At 34.0% G+C, this 15110-nt stretch overlaps 2 protein-coding genes across 5 annotated transcripts; one reads left to right on the top strand and one right to left on the bottom strand.

Annotated features, from left to right (window-relative positions):
* The first annotated feature begins 4032 nt into the window (after window positions 1-4032).
* LOC105627993 (Ring/U-Box superfamily protein) lies at window positions 4033-11361 on the top strand. Of its 4 annotated transcripts, none has more exons than XR_002283637.3 (9): window positions 4033-4196; window positions 4952-6036; window positions 6471-6589; window positions 7516-8403; window positions 8487-8796; window positions 9176-9341; window positions 9879-9984; window positions 10111-10317; window positions 10734-11361. XR_002283637.3 is itself a non-coding variant. In XM_020676897.3 (9 exons), exons 3-9 carry the CDS (start codon window positions 5230-5232, stop codon window positions 10226-10228), a joined length of 2514 nt encoding a protein of 837 aa, XP_020532556.1. In that variant the 5' UTR covers window positions 4033-4196; window positions 4519-4832; window positions 4952-5229; the 3' UTR covers window positions 10229-10642. The 4 variants fall into 4 exon arrangements, 3 of the variants coding, with proteins under 3 accessions (XP_020532556.1, XP_012064667.1, XP_089576395.1); XM_020676897.3 differs by lacking the exon at window positions 10734-11361 and adding an exon at window positions 4519-4832 and having other exon boundaries at window positions 10111-10642; XM_012209277.4 differs by lacking the exon at window positions 10734-11361 and having other exon boundaries at window positions 10111-10642.
* A 566-nt stretch (window positions 11362-11927) lies between these two features.
* Window positions 11928-13072, bottom strand: LOC105627992 (RING/U-box superfamily protein). The gene has a single exon (XM_012209276.4). The coding sequence runs from the start codon at window positions 12869-12871 to the stop codon at window positions 12131-12133; it is 741 nt and encodes a 246-aa protein (XP_012064666.1). The 5' UTR covers window positions 12872-13072; the 3' UTR covers window positions 11928-12130.
* Between the last annotated feature and the right edge of the window lie 2038 nt (window positions 13073-15110).

Raw genomic sequence — 15110 nt, forward strand, 5'->3', positions numbered from 1 at the left:
TTCAATTATTGTTTCATATAATTGATAATTGATTTCGGCTAATTAAACACATTAATCATTAATAATTAAATAAAAATTTCTTTTTAAAAATTTTTTATTAGTAGTTGATAGTAGTAAAATTCATATTAATGTGGGGATTCAAAAGCTCCTAATTTGTGTACAATCAATATTTATAAGTACAAATTTAGGAGGTTAGGGATTGCTTAAAGCTTTTAGTTGCTAATTTGAAAATTGGTAATTAGTATCCTTAGAAATGCATCTTTCTGATGTTGGATAAAGAAATGACATTTGGGGAAAAATGTGGTTTCTATTTTCTTTTCTCATGCTTGTAATTTCAAAGTTTAGGTGTTCCTTACTTTTTGGTTGAAGTAAACTTGACAAACACATACAGTAAAAAAAAAAAAAAAAAAGAGTTTACAGTTAGAAATTGAAGCAGAGGTAGTTATGAGTTGCAATCTTTAAACCAACCAAAATTGTTGGAGGGTTGCTGTAGGATTAAGAAGACTCAAAGTAAGTATAAAGGTTCAAAAGTTATGGTCCCAAAAGATAAATGTGCTTGTTATGATGCAGCTTTTTTTGTTATTAATAACTCAGATGTAGAGAAATGGTGTGGACATATACCCTAATTTTTTTGGGACACCTTTCTCTTCAACTTTATATCCAAATATTATTTTTTAAGCAACTTTTTCTTTAACGTGTATATTACAAATTTCTTAATCATTAATGCTTTAATTTTCGTATGAATGATTTATTTTTAATCAAACTTATGAATTAATTCTAATTTCATATGTAAGTATTATTTGTAATAACACTTTATTATAAAATTATAATAAATTCTTATACGTCTCTTATATATATATAAGGTATAAACATATTATTTTTTTATTTTAATGTATTATATAAATAAAAATATTAATTAAAATTTTTATTTTTAAATAAGTACAAATAAAATGATCATAAAAATCTTCATTTGGAAAAGAAATACGTCTCTCATGCATCTCCCGCCTGGTCCAACCCCTTTACCTCTGAGGGTAAGTGATAATTAGTCAGGTCTATGAACTGTTAAAATGGACATGAGCCTGGATATCTCGTGTAAATATAAAAAAATATAATATAAAAACACAAATCAATATAAAAAAAAAAACTTTAAAATACAACTGATAGAATCAAAAGCTGATTGAGACTTATATCAGCCATCACCTATAGATTAAAAAGTTTATCAAACACCCAAAACTTAATTTTAAGATATGAATCAACTATTTAGTTGGATCAATCAATTAAATCAAACCTCCAAATGTTGGATAAATAGCGCAAACAAAAAGAATTACAAATTTATATAGACTCGTGCTTTTTAATTTCACAAGTTTTTCATTGCGTTAACCCAAGCTCATATCAAGCTTTCTAATATCATAGAGAGTAGAAAGCTTTCACGTCATGAACTAGCTACCACAAAATGTACCTACTTCTTCCCTCCAATAAGGAAAAGTAATAATTAATAAATGCTGGACACGTTTTGGGTTAGGATGTGGTTCCTGGCCCAAGAACAAAACCGTAAGAGTCAGAAGGCCCAAAGCGGACAATATCCATCCAGTGTTGGGTCCATGACAATTTGGTATCAGAGCCGGCCCTGTGCCCTCTGGCTTGATGGTGGGAGGGGCGAAGAGTCGCCTCATCCCACATCGGCTAAGGACAGGGTAAACGATCTATACATAAAGAGGGGTGGTCGCTAACATGGTTGGACGCGTTTTGGGTTAAGATGTGGTTCCTGGCCTAAGAACAAAACCGTGAGGGCCAGAGGGCCTGAAGCGGACAATATCCATCCAGTGTTGTGTTGGGTCCATGACAATTGAGAAATAAATTTGTATGTATTTTGGTTATTAAATTCAAGTTACGGATTAATGTTGGTTATTAAATTTGCTTTTATTGTATTTTTGTGCATTCAAAAATTTAATGCTTCTAAATTGGTTAACACTTGTGTCCCTATTTTTTAGAAATTATTATAACATTTATTTAAACTTACTACAGTGTCCTTTCGTTCTAAAAATCACCATTTTCCATCCAAAAATTGAACATATTCTACCAAAAAAAGTGTGCTTGATAGCATTTATCTCTAGATTGTAACATATTCACGCGTTTAGAAGCTAGCTATCAGAATTCATCTTTTTGCTCAATTTTCACTTCATCCTCTTTGACACACACACATGTAAAGATGAATATTAAATCGATAAAGGTGCATTTTTTTTCATAGAAAATTTAATGGTTCGGAATAATATTGTGAACTATACAGTAGGGGGTAACACTTCTCTTTAAATAATCTTTATGGTAGAGAAGATTTAAACTTGAAATCTCTCGTTCCTCACATCTTCTACAAGACGCGGGGAAACTAAACAAACAACAACTGATTGGTGATAAAAATACATGTTAAATAGAGATAGAAGAAGAAAATATAAATATTATTTTTTTATATGAAAGAAAATAAGACTATAATTTGATACAAGTAAAAAAAAAAAAAAAGAAATCAACCTATTTTTATGAAATAGAGGGACTATCACGTGTTATGATTTTTTTTTTTTTCATTGGGAAGTTCAATGGGCTAAATAACATTGCGGATTAAATTATATAGATAACCCTCCCTTAACTTATCAAATTAATTTAGCAAATTGGTGAAAGCTCTTTTAATCGAGATTATTTAAATTCGAGATCTTTCATTTCTTATATAAGTGAGAGACCAACAAACCGCAACTAATTAACAAAAAGAAAAAAGAAAATGGTTTTTTTGAGTCATAAATTGCAATTAATCTCAATAAATGTTTATTCAACTATTACATGTTATCAACGCACATGTAATGGTTTTCTTGATATACTCATTTAGTATTTTCAATATGAAAAGTTATACTCTTTTCCGTACTATTTTGTTTACTTGTTATTCTTTTTTTTTTATGTCCCAAAATATTTATAAGGTTTTTAAATTTATACATGTAAACAATTATTTTTTTCCATGATAAGGGACTTTTATTAATATCTCCAATGAATTAAGAGTACAAAAAAGAGCAAAATAACTTTTATTGACTAAATACTTAATATGTGTATTTTGTCAAACCATGCAAGCAAAATGGAACGGAAGAAATACTTATTACACCTATATATATTTTTTATATTTCACGTGTATATATATATCTTTAAATAGTTTATTGCACTTATATTTGAACTAAAATCTAAGAAATGTCTATGAATGGGCTATATATAATGCACATGTCATAGTTAGTTATTCTTTTAAGTAGACTGTAACATGCATTTGAATTTATAAACTTATAAATTTAGGGAAAAATTCTAGTAAAATAACTAAATTAAAATTTATTGGAAATACTTAAAAAATTCACATGCCCTGCTCATACAATAATGATTTTTTTAAAATCCTATAATAATAAACTTAATTACCTTAGTATTATAAAAAATATAAAAAATATAAACAATCATTACTATGCACGTCATACAAAACTAATTACCTTAAATTTGCGACAAAAACACTCGTACAAATCAAAATCTATTCCAACATGTTAAATCACAAATTGCCCTAAATACTGACAAAACGGTAAGGCGTTCTTCCCCATTCTAGGAAGCAGCCCTCTAATCATCCTTATTAATAATAAAACTCTTTCTTTTAAATTGCCGTTATTTCCCACTCTCAACGGTTAAATTCACCGTCAGGTACCGTTATCTCCCACCCGTCAACCTCACACAAACTATCTTCCATTATTACCCCTCCCCAGATAAAGTCAAAGCTGCGCGAAACTCGAGCGAACGGCGACGTATGGAATGGTAGGTGAAAAGCGATACCTATAAATCCGGTGTCGTTTATAGTTTTGGACTCTTCCCCCCTCTCGCTTCTCCCGTTGCCTTCAAGATTTTAGGAAATTTCCACAAAGAAAGGGGCTTTTGCCATGTGTCGTATAAATTTTGGACGTTAGTGTTACGTCAAGTTTTTATGGGCTTAAACTGTGCAAGGATGACATGTCCACCTTCCAAATTTATTGCTCTAAAATAAAATCTCTTCCCTCTCTCTCTCTCTCTCTCTCTCTCTCAAAGACTCTGTTTTTTTCTCTCTCTTCAGGTTCTCTCTTTCTTCGCTTCTCTCTCTATTGCTAGGGTTTCGTTTCCTTTACTTCTTCGAAATCAACAAGAGCAGAGCTTCTCTGGTAAGTTTCAAATGGCTTTATATGAATAAGACTGGTAGTTGTTTTAGGTGTGTTTTAAAACCGAGCATTTCTTGTCGTGTTAGGTGATTTTTTATTTGTATTGCTTGTGATTTGTTTGATTTGGTGTTTTTTCTGAGGAAATTTGTGTTGAAAAGTATCTGTAATGGTACTTTAAGTAATGGTTTTCTGTTCTTGTATGTGGTTTATTTGGTTGTTGAGGAAGGTTAGGAAAAGAATGGGGAATTTGTTTTTTTGGATTTCTGGAATTCAACAGTTTAATACGAGTTTCTTAAAGTGGAGGTCGTTTTGTATTGATTTGCAGATAATGGAAAATGTGAGGTATGAAGTTTCTGTTTCTCAACTTTTCCTGAATTTTCTCAGTGACCAAACAGAGTCTAGAGGGTTTGGGAATTGAATAGGTTGAAATAATTTTTCTTGGACTCACCTGAGTGGATGAGGCAGATGCATCTGCATTCCACATGATCGGGACCATCTCGTTTCAATTCAGTTACTTTTGTTTTTGTTACTGTTCCTTGGTACCAAACAGAGGATTTAGGAACTGAATGAGCCTGTGGCTGTGTAGGGCTGTCGAGATTTGAGGTTTTGGATTTAACTTTATGAGGTTTTTTTATAAAGGTATTGAAATTGGTATAATTGCTTTTTTTTTTTTTTTTTTTTTTGCTTGATTTTATTTGAAGTTTTAGAACAATAGCCTTTTGAGGAGAGACAGAGTGACATTTTGTTATTTGATGCAGGAAGCAAAGTACTTCTATGATGAGTTTTATTGTGATGAATTGAGCAGTTTATGCTGGTTCCCTTTGATGTTCATGTTCTACTGCCTAGGCTTCACTGAAGATTGATGAGGATGATGTTGAGGATTTAGAGGGCTGTTGACTTCATGTGGAAAAATAATTAATGCAGTGATCTAACTTGTGAACAGTTATCTGTGTATTAATTGTAAATAGACAAGTTTTTCATGCATCCTAAGCAGATGGGCTGAGAGTGTTTGATTGTTAGTTTGGAATTTTGACTAATGGCTATTGCTGGTCTACACAATGTTTCTGTACTTGATTCCTCGTTCCTCAGGGAACCTCAATCAGAAGCCGTGAGTACCCGAGGTGATGATGGGAGCACTAGCACGCGGGCATCGTCACTCTTGCAAATGTGGCGGGAGCTCGAGGATGAACATGTTGTGGGTCATGCTCGAGGGAGGATTGGCAGGAGACTTCTCCAACATAGAAGTGATGGACTGAGTTCTGACCTTTCAAGGGTGGAGTTATCTGACAGCCATGGTAGTGAACATAGTTGCATTTCAGAGGATGTCAGTGTGGGCGAGAATGACTTTGGACAATGGTCTCCTGGTCCAATTGGATCCGAGAATGGGCAAGAAGATTCTTCTGATATGGGGGAGATTGAAAGGGAAAGAGTAAGACAGATTTTTCGGGAATGGATGAACTGTGCTGCGAGGGAATGTGGATCTAATATTTCGAGGAGGAACAATAGTTCTAGAGCAGAATGGTTGGGTGAAACTGAGCAGGAGAGAGTAAGAGTTATAAGGGAGTCGGTACAAATGAACAGCCGGCAGAGAGGTACTTGTGCTGACCGCAGAGAAGAGCATGGTGCTGAGATTGCAGGTCAAATAGAACAAGTTCTTGATGGATCGGTTGTTAACCTCAATGAAGGGCGAGCTGAGCATACTCGGAGGGGAATTCGTCGTTTATGTGGCAGACAGGCTCTACTTGATATGCTTAAGAAGTCTGAGATAGAGAGGCAACGAGAGCTTCAAGGTCTGTTGGAGCATCGGGCTGTATCACAATTTGCTCATCGGATCCGCATTCAGGTTAGCTTCTACAAATTATTTTCATTTTCCAACCTCGAAAAGATTGTTGTATCTCATTTCTTTTGTGGTTCAGATATTTTCTTTTTGCTTCTTTTCTGTTATTCAAAGAAAAAATATACAATCTTTTGACTGTGTAATTGTGGTTAGAGATTCTTGGTATAAATGTTTGAGGGTTTTGCTTAGATGCAGTAATTCAATGATATTTGAAAAAATGATTTACTTTCTCCTTAAATGTTTGTTTTCTCCCGTAGATTTGAGTATACTTGTATCCTTGTTGACTTACTATTTCAATACTGATGCATTTCAAGTTCTTGGAGCTGTCTTACTTTTATGGTCGACTTTCTATTGTGTTGCTGTTGATGCCTGCTTCCAAATGATTAACTACTGTCTTGTCTTTCAATTACTCATCATTTACTTTTGATATTTTTTTGCAGTCATTGCTTAGAGGTAGGTTCTTGCGAAATGACAGAATAATTGAAGACGATAGATCCATGTCCACAGCTGCAAGTGAGTTAGGCTTACTGAGGCTAAGACACACGGTATCCGACCTTAGGTATTTGGATCTTTATGCTAATCATATCATCCTCAATATGTAAATTTCCATCCCTCTGTTTCTCTTTATATCCTCTCTCCCCCCCTCTCTCTCTCTCTCTCACACACACACACACAAACACGTGCACATGCATACACAAAACAAGCATCTGATGCCGTTGCAGCCAGTTCATAGAAACTGTTTTAATTAACAATAAGAAGGGATTGGGTTTGGCTGCTATGAGCCTGCAAATCTCACAATTAGTTATGGAGTCCTTGCAATCTTATATGTACCATATGCTGATTATGGTTGATAGGCAGATGATGTTCTGTAGACTTGAGTTGCCTAAGCTTTGCTTGGTATAGAGCAGGATAGCTTATGCTTATAATGCCATTGTACTGGGGATTATTTATCTAGCTGTGTAATCTAATCAAATATAACAGCTAAATTCTAGTTTTGTATGTTTCTGATGGATATGGAGATTGATAATCTATTTGAGAAGGTAGTTTGGAATGTCATGAACTGCTCATTTTACATTATTTTGGTTTTTGGTAGTTTTAAGTGTTGTTTGTTTTGTAATGTTCTATTAATGGATACGCATAACTTGTGATTTAAGCTACAAAGATTCTGGTAGAATATGTGGTTGTTGATTATGTTGAGGAATAGCGTACTAGAGTGGTTGTTTGGAATATAACAAAACTTGCCCATGAATGATGAACCATGTTTTATAGTTTTGTTGCAAAAAAAAAAAAAAAAAAAAAAAAAATGTTATAGAAATTTGACTCATGCTGAAATTAGGATATAATAGTTTGGTTGGTCCAAAAGTAGATTGAAACTGTTAGTCAAATGAAGTGCCCCAAATCAATTGTTGGATTTTCTTTCTTTTCATATTTAATTTGAAGCTTAGTACATTTCTTAATGATATTAGAACTGTTTCCTCCTTGAAGGGAAGGGTTTTCCTCCAGATTGGACCATTCTATTTGTGGTCAAGCAAGCAGCAGCACCTTTGATACCGCATCTAATACCGACATTAATTCTAACGGAAGCGAACAAACCCAAGAAAATAATTCGCAACTGGTCATATGTGAATTTCACGAACAAATTGAGTCAAATGTAGAGGAAAGTAATAACCGTGGTTTGTTGGGTTGTAGAAATGATATAAGAAGTAACATTGTTGAAGATAGAAGTCCACAGGAGCCTACGTCTGGTACAGAAGAGGCTGCAGGACAAGCTCCAGAGACTGAGATAAGAGAAAGGCAGCAGCTTGTGAATTTTGAATCTGTTGATAGTAGATATGCTAGTGGAGAAGATGTGAGTGGAAACCAGAGAGAAGGTAACAATGAAAGTGTTGCTGGAGAGCCTATCCCTCTGTTACCAACCAATGAAGTATTTTCTCAACAAACAGACCCAGATGATAGTGAAATTTCTGGCCCTATGCTATCCAATCATTTGGGTGATTTGGAAGGCAATGTTGAAGATGTCAATCAAATTGAATCTGCTGCACAAGTAGACCAGTGGCAGAGTCAGGTTTTGGAAAGTGAGGCTAGAGGCTTCTTTGGAGATGGTTTTGGATCTAATGAACAGAGTGGTGGAATTCAAGATAATATAGATGGACCTCAACATGAAACCATTGCTAGTGAGTGGCTGGAAAATGACGAAAGAGAAGAAGAAACCTCTGAAGTGTGGCATGAAGATGGTGGTTTTCAAGAGGCTGTGCAAAGTTGGTTACAAGAGCCTTCTGAACAGGAAGCTGTTCCTGTTGCAAGGATAGATCCTTTTTATTACCCTGAAGATGATAATGTGTACAGTATGGAACTCAGGGAACTGCTAAGTAGGTAAGGATATCATTACTGAAGGGCTTGTTCATTTAGCTCATTCTAGTCATTGAAAACGTGATTGAACTTTGTTTATGTTGCAGGCGAAGTGTATCTACTCTTCTTCGTAGTGGTTTCCGGGAGAGTCTTGACCAATTGATACAATCATACGTCGAAAGGCAAAGCCATGTTCCCCTTGATTGGGAGCTGCAAGAAACTGATCCTACTTCTGCATCAGTAGATCAAGATGTGGAGCAGCAGAATAGGGACCAGAACGAGGGTCTGGGAGAACCAGTCCAGAGTCCTCCAATTACTCTGCCTTCCTCATCACTCCCCCCTGTACAGCAGCTCTGGGACCAAGATACGCGAAATTTTACTTGGCCACAACATGACGTGCATCAGCGCTTTGGAATTGTGCGTTTATTTTTCCTCCATGATTCTTGAAAGTTAGACTCTTTTTTGCAACAATACTTGCAATACAACTGTTAATGTGCTTATCTTATGAAAGTTTATATTTAGCTCATTAGCACTGTCAAATACTAAATGGACTTAATTAAGTTATACTTGAAAATTTGCTATATTTGTAGATATGTCATTTGAAGCAAATTCATTCAGGCCCATACACATTTAAAAACTCTATTGTTATGTTTGTTTATCTCCTCTTAGTTGATGCTGGGAATTTTTTTTGTCAGTGACAATGGTTCTTCCTTTCTCTCTGAGGATTGAAGTTTTTATGTTGAAATCTGTTATAGAGTTTCAGTTTCACTCGAAAAATGTTTTTGATTTTGTGCAGGAGTGGGATATCATTAACGATTTGAGGATTGACATGGCTAGATTACAACAAAGGATGAACAATATGCAGAGGATGCTGGAAGCCTGTATGGACATGCAACTTGAGCTGCAGAGGTCAATAAGACAAGAAGTTTCTGCTGCCCTGAATCGCGCAGCTGGTTCATCTGGTGTGTATAATTTGATGCCTGCTCCTGCTGCCTCTCTCTCTCTCTCTCTCTCTCTCTCTCTCTCTCTCTTCTTCTTCACTTTATAACAAGTTATGTATAACATGTTTGAGACATTGTCCGGGAAATAGTTCTTTATTCATTATATTTCCATCTCAACGGTCAATCCCTTTTTTTGAGTCAGTGGATATTTTCCTTGATGATGGGGCCACATGAATCGTGATGTTTCTTGAGTTGGCTTTGGGGAAAAGTCATAGTCTTCATGCTATTACTTTTTCCTGTGGGAAACTCTTATTTGGGCGTTTTTCTGCTACCAGACTTTTAGTTTCATCTTTTTATTATGTGCATGTCCTTTTCCATACATGCTAGTTGCACTGGATACATTTTTGTTGTCAGAGTAAACTTTTTGACATAAGATATTTTCTCTTGAAAATTACAGTAAAATATCGGCCTAAAAATTTATGTCTGCCAAACTCTGTTGTTACGATTCATTTGCTGCTTTTTGGGTTTACCATAAAATATACTCTTGTTCTATGGCAGAGATGTGTGACAATGGTTTGCCGGAGGATAGAGCTAAATGGGATCATGTAAGGAAAGGAATATGCAGTATATGCTGCAGTAGCAATATAGATTCGTTGCTGTACAGGTAATTCTGGAGCTTAGAGATATACTCCTTAATATTGTTTAGTAGCATTCATAAGCCAGGGAAGAATATATATTATCGCTTATTCTTACATTTTCCCCTTTTTCTTTTATACACTTCTCATTACAGATGTGGGCACATGTGCACATGTTCAAAATGTGCAAATGAGTTGGTTCAGAAAGGTGAAAAGTGTCCAATGTGCAGGGCACCCGTAATTGAGGTGATCCGCGCATACTCCATTTTATAATTTTGAAGTTCGAAAAGAAAAAACTCAAGGATCAGAAAATAGAAAGAAATGATAATTGGATTAACAAAGACATACCCCGATCGCCCCAGGTATTTATTATTTCCTGGGTTCCTGATGCCGTGATTTTAGTTGTGTTGATTGTATGGTTGACTGAAAAAATACTGGCTTTCTTTAATTAATCATTTTGATGTGAATAAAGATATTGAGTGGAGGATCATACTAGAGTTTTTGAAGGCAACCTTTTCCCCCTTTGTACAAAGGTTATGACATATGACTCATATCCTGAACCCCTGAGAAATCCCCAGTTCAAGTGGGGTTATATAGCAACTCCCTTTTACACACCCCTGTAAAGGATATTTTAGTACAACTTGCTTTAACTTGTTGGTTGATCTGATATCATTTTATCTTTTGAAATTGTACTTCTTTTTTCATGCTTTATTTCTGAACGAATGGGTGACATGGAAACTGAGATGGAAAGGTTTACTTCGTTATTTCCCTTTCACAGGACTTATTATTGATAGATTTTGGTGAAATTGCAACACAAGATGATAGGGGGATATTGCTCTAAGGTTTTTAGATGGTGACAAGGGTTAACTAGTTGGACCTAGTCACTATTAGCCTAGGGGATAATGGAACGATTGTGGGGCTCTGATGTTGCAACTTGTAGTCGAAATATCTTCATACCCTATTATTAAGGTAAGGTATATGTTTACTATTTAATTTCAATGATAATTAAATTGCAATTAATAGCAAGAAGAAATTAAATTCTAAATCTTGTTTTAATAAGATAATGGTTAAGTTTTAACTACATCACAGATCTTAATACTTGATATTTTCTATTTACTTAGTGTTATTTTCTTCCTTTCGAGTGAAGTTTTGACACTTGATTTTTATCAACCAGTCTCGTGTAAATATTACGTGGGAATTGGTAATGTTTGTTTTCCTTATTCTATAGGATAAATGAAGAACTAATAAATGACAAGCTTTTTACAAATTTTTTTGTTACTTAGATGTGTGAAATGAACTTTATGTTCGTTACATGGCATTTCTTTTTTCTTTTTTAAATTAGATTGTATCCCTTGCAAATGTGATTTCTCTAAATTTATAAAATAAATCAGTTCAAATGAGCCAAAGCATCTAATCTGCCCGCATGGTAAAAAATAATGGATTTTAAGGAAAAAAACTCTTCATTTTCTTAATCTTTTAATTTTTACTCGTTTGATCTCATTTTATGTGTGATTTAATAAAATATGTATATTAAGAATTTAGTTAATAATAATTATTTTACTCTTTTTTCATCTTTAACCCATTAAGAGATTAATAAATGTATTTCATTTAACGAATAATCATACAGATTAGAAAAAAAAAAATCAACGATCATTTAAGTTATTATAAGAAAATAAAAGAAATCGTTTAAACATGTAAAATTAAAAATTTTATAAACATTTCAGAATATTTAAAAAAGGAATAATAAGCATTTTATCCAAGAAAGAAAGAAAAAAAAAAATTTACTGGTAAAAAAACCCATAAAAAATTTGGCTCAAAGCGTTCCAATATTAAACGATAGGTTTTTGCTTTTCTAATGTCATTTTGCCACAATTATGATTATCTTACTGAATAGGTTTTGCAATTAGACTAATCCTTATGCTAATAGTGACAATTAGACGCTAGAAGGCTCCGCTCTAATCAAGGATTCATCTACAACATTAAACCATCACTATCACAAAAGTAATTGTCTAATAATAAGTACATATTAATTGAAAAAAACAAAAAAAAAAAATAAAAATAAAAATCAAGAGAATAAATATTCACATATTTACACGCGCCAAATCACACGTATCATTTACCTGATGTTCTTACAAATTCTCTCCTTCTAAAACTCGAACACCTAATGCTATTATGCTACCAAGTGGTCCCCACTTGTATGCATGTTGCACTAATCTCCATCGTCGATCTTCCATCTTGTTGGTTCGCAACGTGGTCATCAACCCCGTCCAAACTACCACGGCAACCGCCGCTGCTGGCCTTTCCCTTACTTATGTCAAAAAACTGGGTCCCTCTACAAACAGGACAATTCACGTGCATTTTGAGCCACGTGTCAATACACTCCAAGTGAAACACATGCTTACAGTATGGTATCATTTTAAGCATCTCTTTCTCCTCAAACTCACCTAAGCAAATCGGACACTCAGTCTGGTATTTCGTATCCCCTTGGTAATAAGCATACACCGGCAGTGACTTAATAATTTCTGCGTCCAGTCCTTTACGTGAAGTTGCCACTGCCACTGCCACTGCCACTGTGCTTAATTGACTGTCGCTGAAGGCGTTTGGCTGGCTACGGCGTGGAGGCGTTGGACGGCCTAACCGTCGGAGGTAGACGGAGAAGAAGCCCATAAAGAAAAAAGCCGTTAAGAGGACTAGAACAGTTAAGGCCATAGAAGAGTCAAAGGGCGGATGAATTGAATATTCTGAGGATGGCGGTGGCGTTTTTGGTGGTGGTGAGGCGGAGGTGGAGTAATTGTGAAGGGTGTTGATAGGTTGAAACGACATGTCGTTGTACAGCAGTTGCAGTTTGCGGTTGTGGGGTTTGATGGAAGAAAGAGTAGTAAAAATAGAAGGCATGTGTATGTAGTGACGGGTCATATTCAATTGCCAGATAAGAGAGAGTAGCAGATTAGTTCATATCTATTGTGAGGGAGAAGAAAAGAAGAAAAGGTTCAGGGTGAGGGATATATAAGGTTATAATGTCCTTTCTCTCTTTCTCTCTCTTTTTATTTTGTTTTTATACGCCCACCGACAATTTATTTATTATAATAGTGCTAATTAAGCTGCTCAAATATTTATTGATCGAGCCTTCTCAAAAAAAAAAAAAAAAATGAGAGCTTATGGTAAATGGTATATGTTTGAAATTGTTTTAAAATTTGATCTAAATTTAGCTTAACAGTATCCAAGGAGAATATTCTGAAAAATAATAATACACAGATAGAAACGAAAATTGATGCATAAGTGGAATGGGGGAATGGATAAGGTGGGCGGTCAGGTGGGGTGGTGCTGGTGGTGGTGATGATTGATGAACAACCACAGAAATGGGGTCCATGCGTAAGAAGATCCACGTAGAATATGGTTAAAACGTGCAGGCTACCTGTGTTGTTAACATGAAGAAAGCTACAAGCTACACTATTGTTGTTATTATTGATTTGGAATAATAGCTAACAACACATCTAACGTTTTGCCTCGGTTTGTGAGAAATAATTAAGCTGATAAGGATGCTCTTCTCGCTATTTCTATTTCTTTTAACTTTTTGCGAGGCTTCTAGCCAACTCTTTGTTTTGAAACCCAATTAGATACTCGGTTAAAAATTCTTTTAACAGTGTTGACTTTAAATCGTAACTCTCACTTAAAAAAAATTTTAAAATGCAGTTTACTTTAGCTGCTGACCAATTACCTATTAGTTGTAGTTCATTGACTTTGCTAAAATATTAAACTTGCCATTATAATATTAAATATATTATAAATAGAATAGCTATATGGTTATTTTACTTATTTTGCATAAATAATATGTTTTTACTTTTAAGCAGGAAAAACAAGGGAGCAAGTGATAGACATACTAATATAGTCTATATAGTTGCTCTTATAGTATATTTTTTTGATTGAGATTTATTATTGTTACAGGTTTACAGACTCCACTTTCCTCTCGATTTATTGTTCTAGTAAATAACAAATAATTTTTTTAAGATAATTATATTTTATTAGTTTGATTACCTTCATTACAGATCATAGATGGCTTCTCCAGTGGACCAAACTACATGTATATCAATTTATAAATTTTAGAATACGCATGCAAATGTATGTTTCTGGTGTATTTGGAACAACGATGAAATTTTTTTCTTTTGAGAATCAACAACAATGAAAAGTTGAAAACTAAAAGGAGTTAAAAGAACAAGAAGAAGAAGAAGAAGAAGAAGAAGAATGCTTGCTTTCAAAACTCAAGTTTTAACGTGAATTTTTTAGGAAATAACACTTATTTTCTTTTTTTACGAAAAAGTTAGATATTGATGTACTTTTTTAATATACATTAATAACTTATATTTACATTTGGTTCCTCTTTTATCCTTATAAAAGTTTTTCAAAAATATTTTTGTTGATATTTATATCTAAAGATGTATGAACTGAGAATTAAAGATAAAAAAATAAAAAATTTAGCATTTTCAAGAATCTATTAAAGCCAATAGACTTTCCAAATACATCCATAACTAGCCTAAATATAATAAATAAAAAATCTGACAAACACAATACAGACGGGTCAGAAAACCTCTCGTTCTCTTAAGCTAAGAAAAAGAGATGCAACAAAAATATAACTACAACCAAGCTAAAAAAGGTGATTGAATATTAAACTTACTGAGTCACACAATGAAACTTTGTAAAAGAGTGATTGAATATTGATTCGGATTTTATCAAGGTATCAAATTACAAGTTGTTGGTTTTATGCTTGGGAGATCTACAATGGAAACTATTTTCTTATTAAAGGAAATTTATAGCTAGAGAAAACAAGAAAGATTTATTATATATGGTGTTCGTGGACTTGGAAAATTGCTTTGATATAGTATTTTGGAGAAAAAAGAGATTCATGTCAATTGCATTAATGACATATTAGGGATATGCATGAAAATGCAGTCACAAATGTGAGAACAGTTGAAGGGAATACAAAGAAATTTTCATATAAGTCTATATTTATTTACTCTAATAATGGATGGACTAACCCATAATATACAAAAGCGGTTCCTTGGTGCATGTTATGCATATGATATTGACTTAATTGATGAGACGAGTCAATGATTTATAGTGAATTTATGCTGAACAATTAGTTAATATCTCACTAATA

This window comes from Jatropha curcas, chromosome 1 (assembly GCF_041381405.1).
Source record: "Jatropha curcas cultivar XTBG-Jc1 chromosome 1, XTBG_Jcur_1.0, whole genome shotgun sequence".
In the NCBI taxonomy this organism is placed as follows: Eukaryota; Viridiplantae; Streptophyta; class Magnoliopsida; order Malpighiales; family Euphorbiaceae; genus Jatropha; species Jatropha curcas.

Bases quoted from the DNA above. Each gene is read 5' to 3' on its own strand.
- LOC105627992 (XM_012209276.4), bottom strand. From the start codon at position 12,871: ATGACCCGTCACTACATACACATGCCTTCTATTTTTACTACTCTTTCT.
- LOC105627993 (XM_020676897.3), top strand. From the start codon at position 5,230: ATGGCTATTGCTGGTCTACACAATGTTTCTGTACTTGATTCCTCGTTC. The intron at 6,590-7,515 runs GTATTTGGATCT...TCCTCCTTGAAG, and splicing joins CACACGGTATCCGACCTTAG to GGAAGGGTTTTCCTCCAGAT. The intron at 9,985-10,110 runs GTAATTCTGGAG...TTCTCATTACAG, and splicing joins ATAGATTCGTTGCTGTACAG to ATGTGGGCACATGTGCACAT.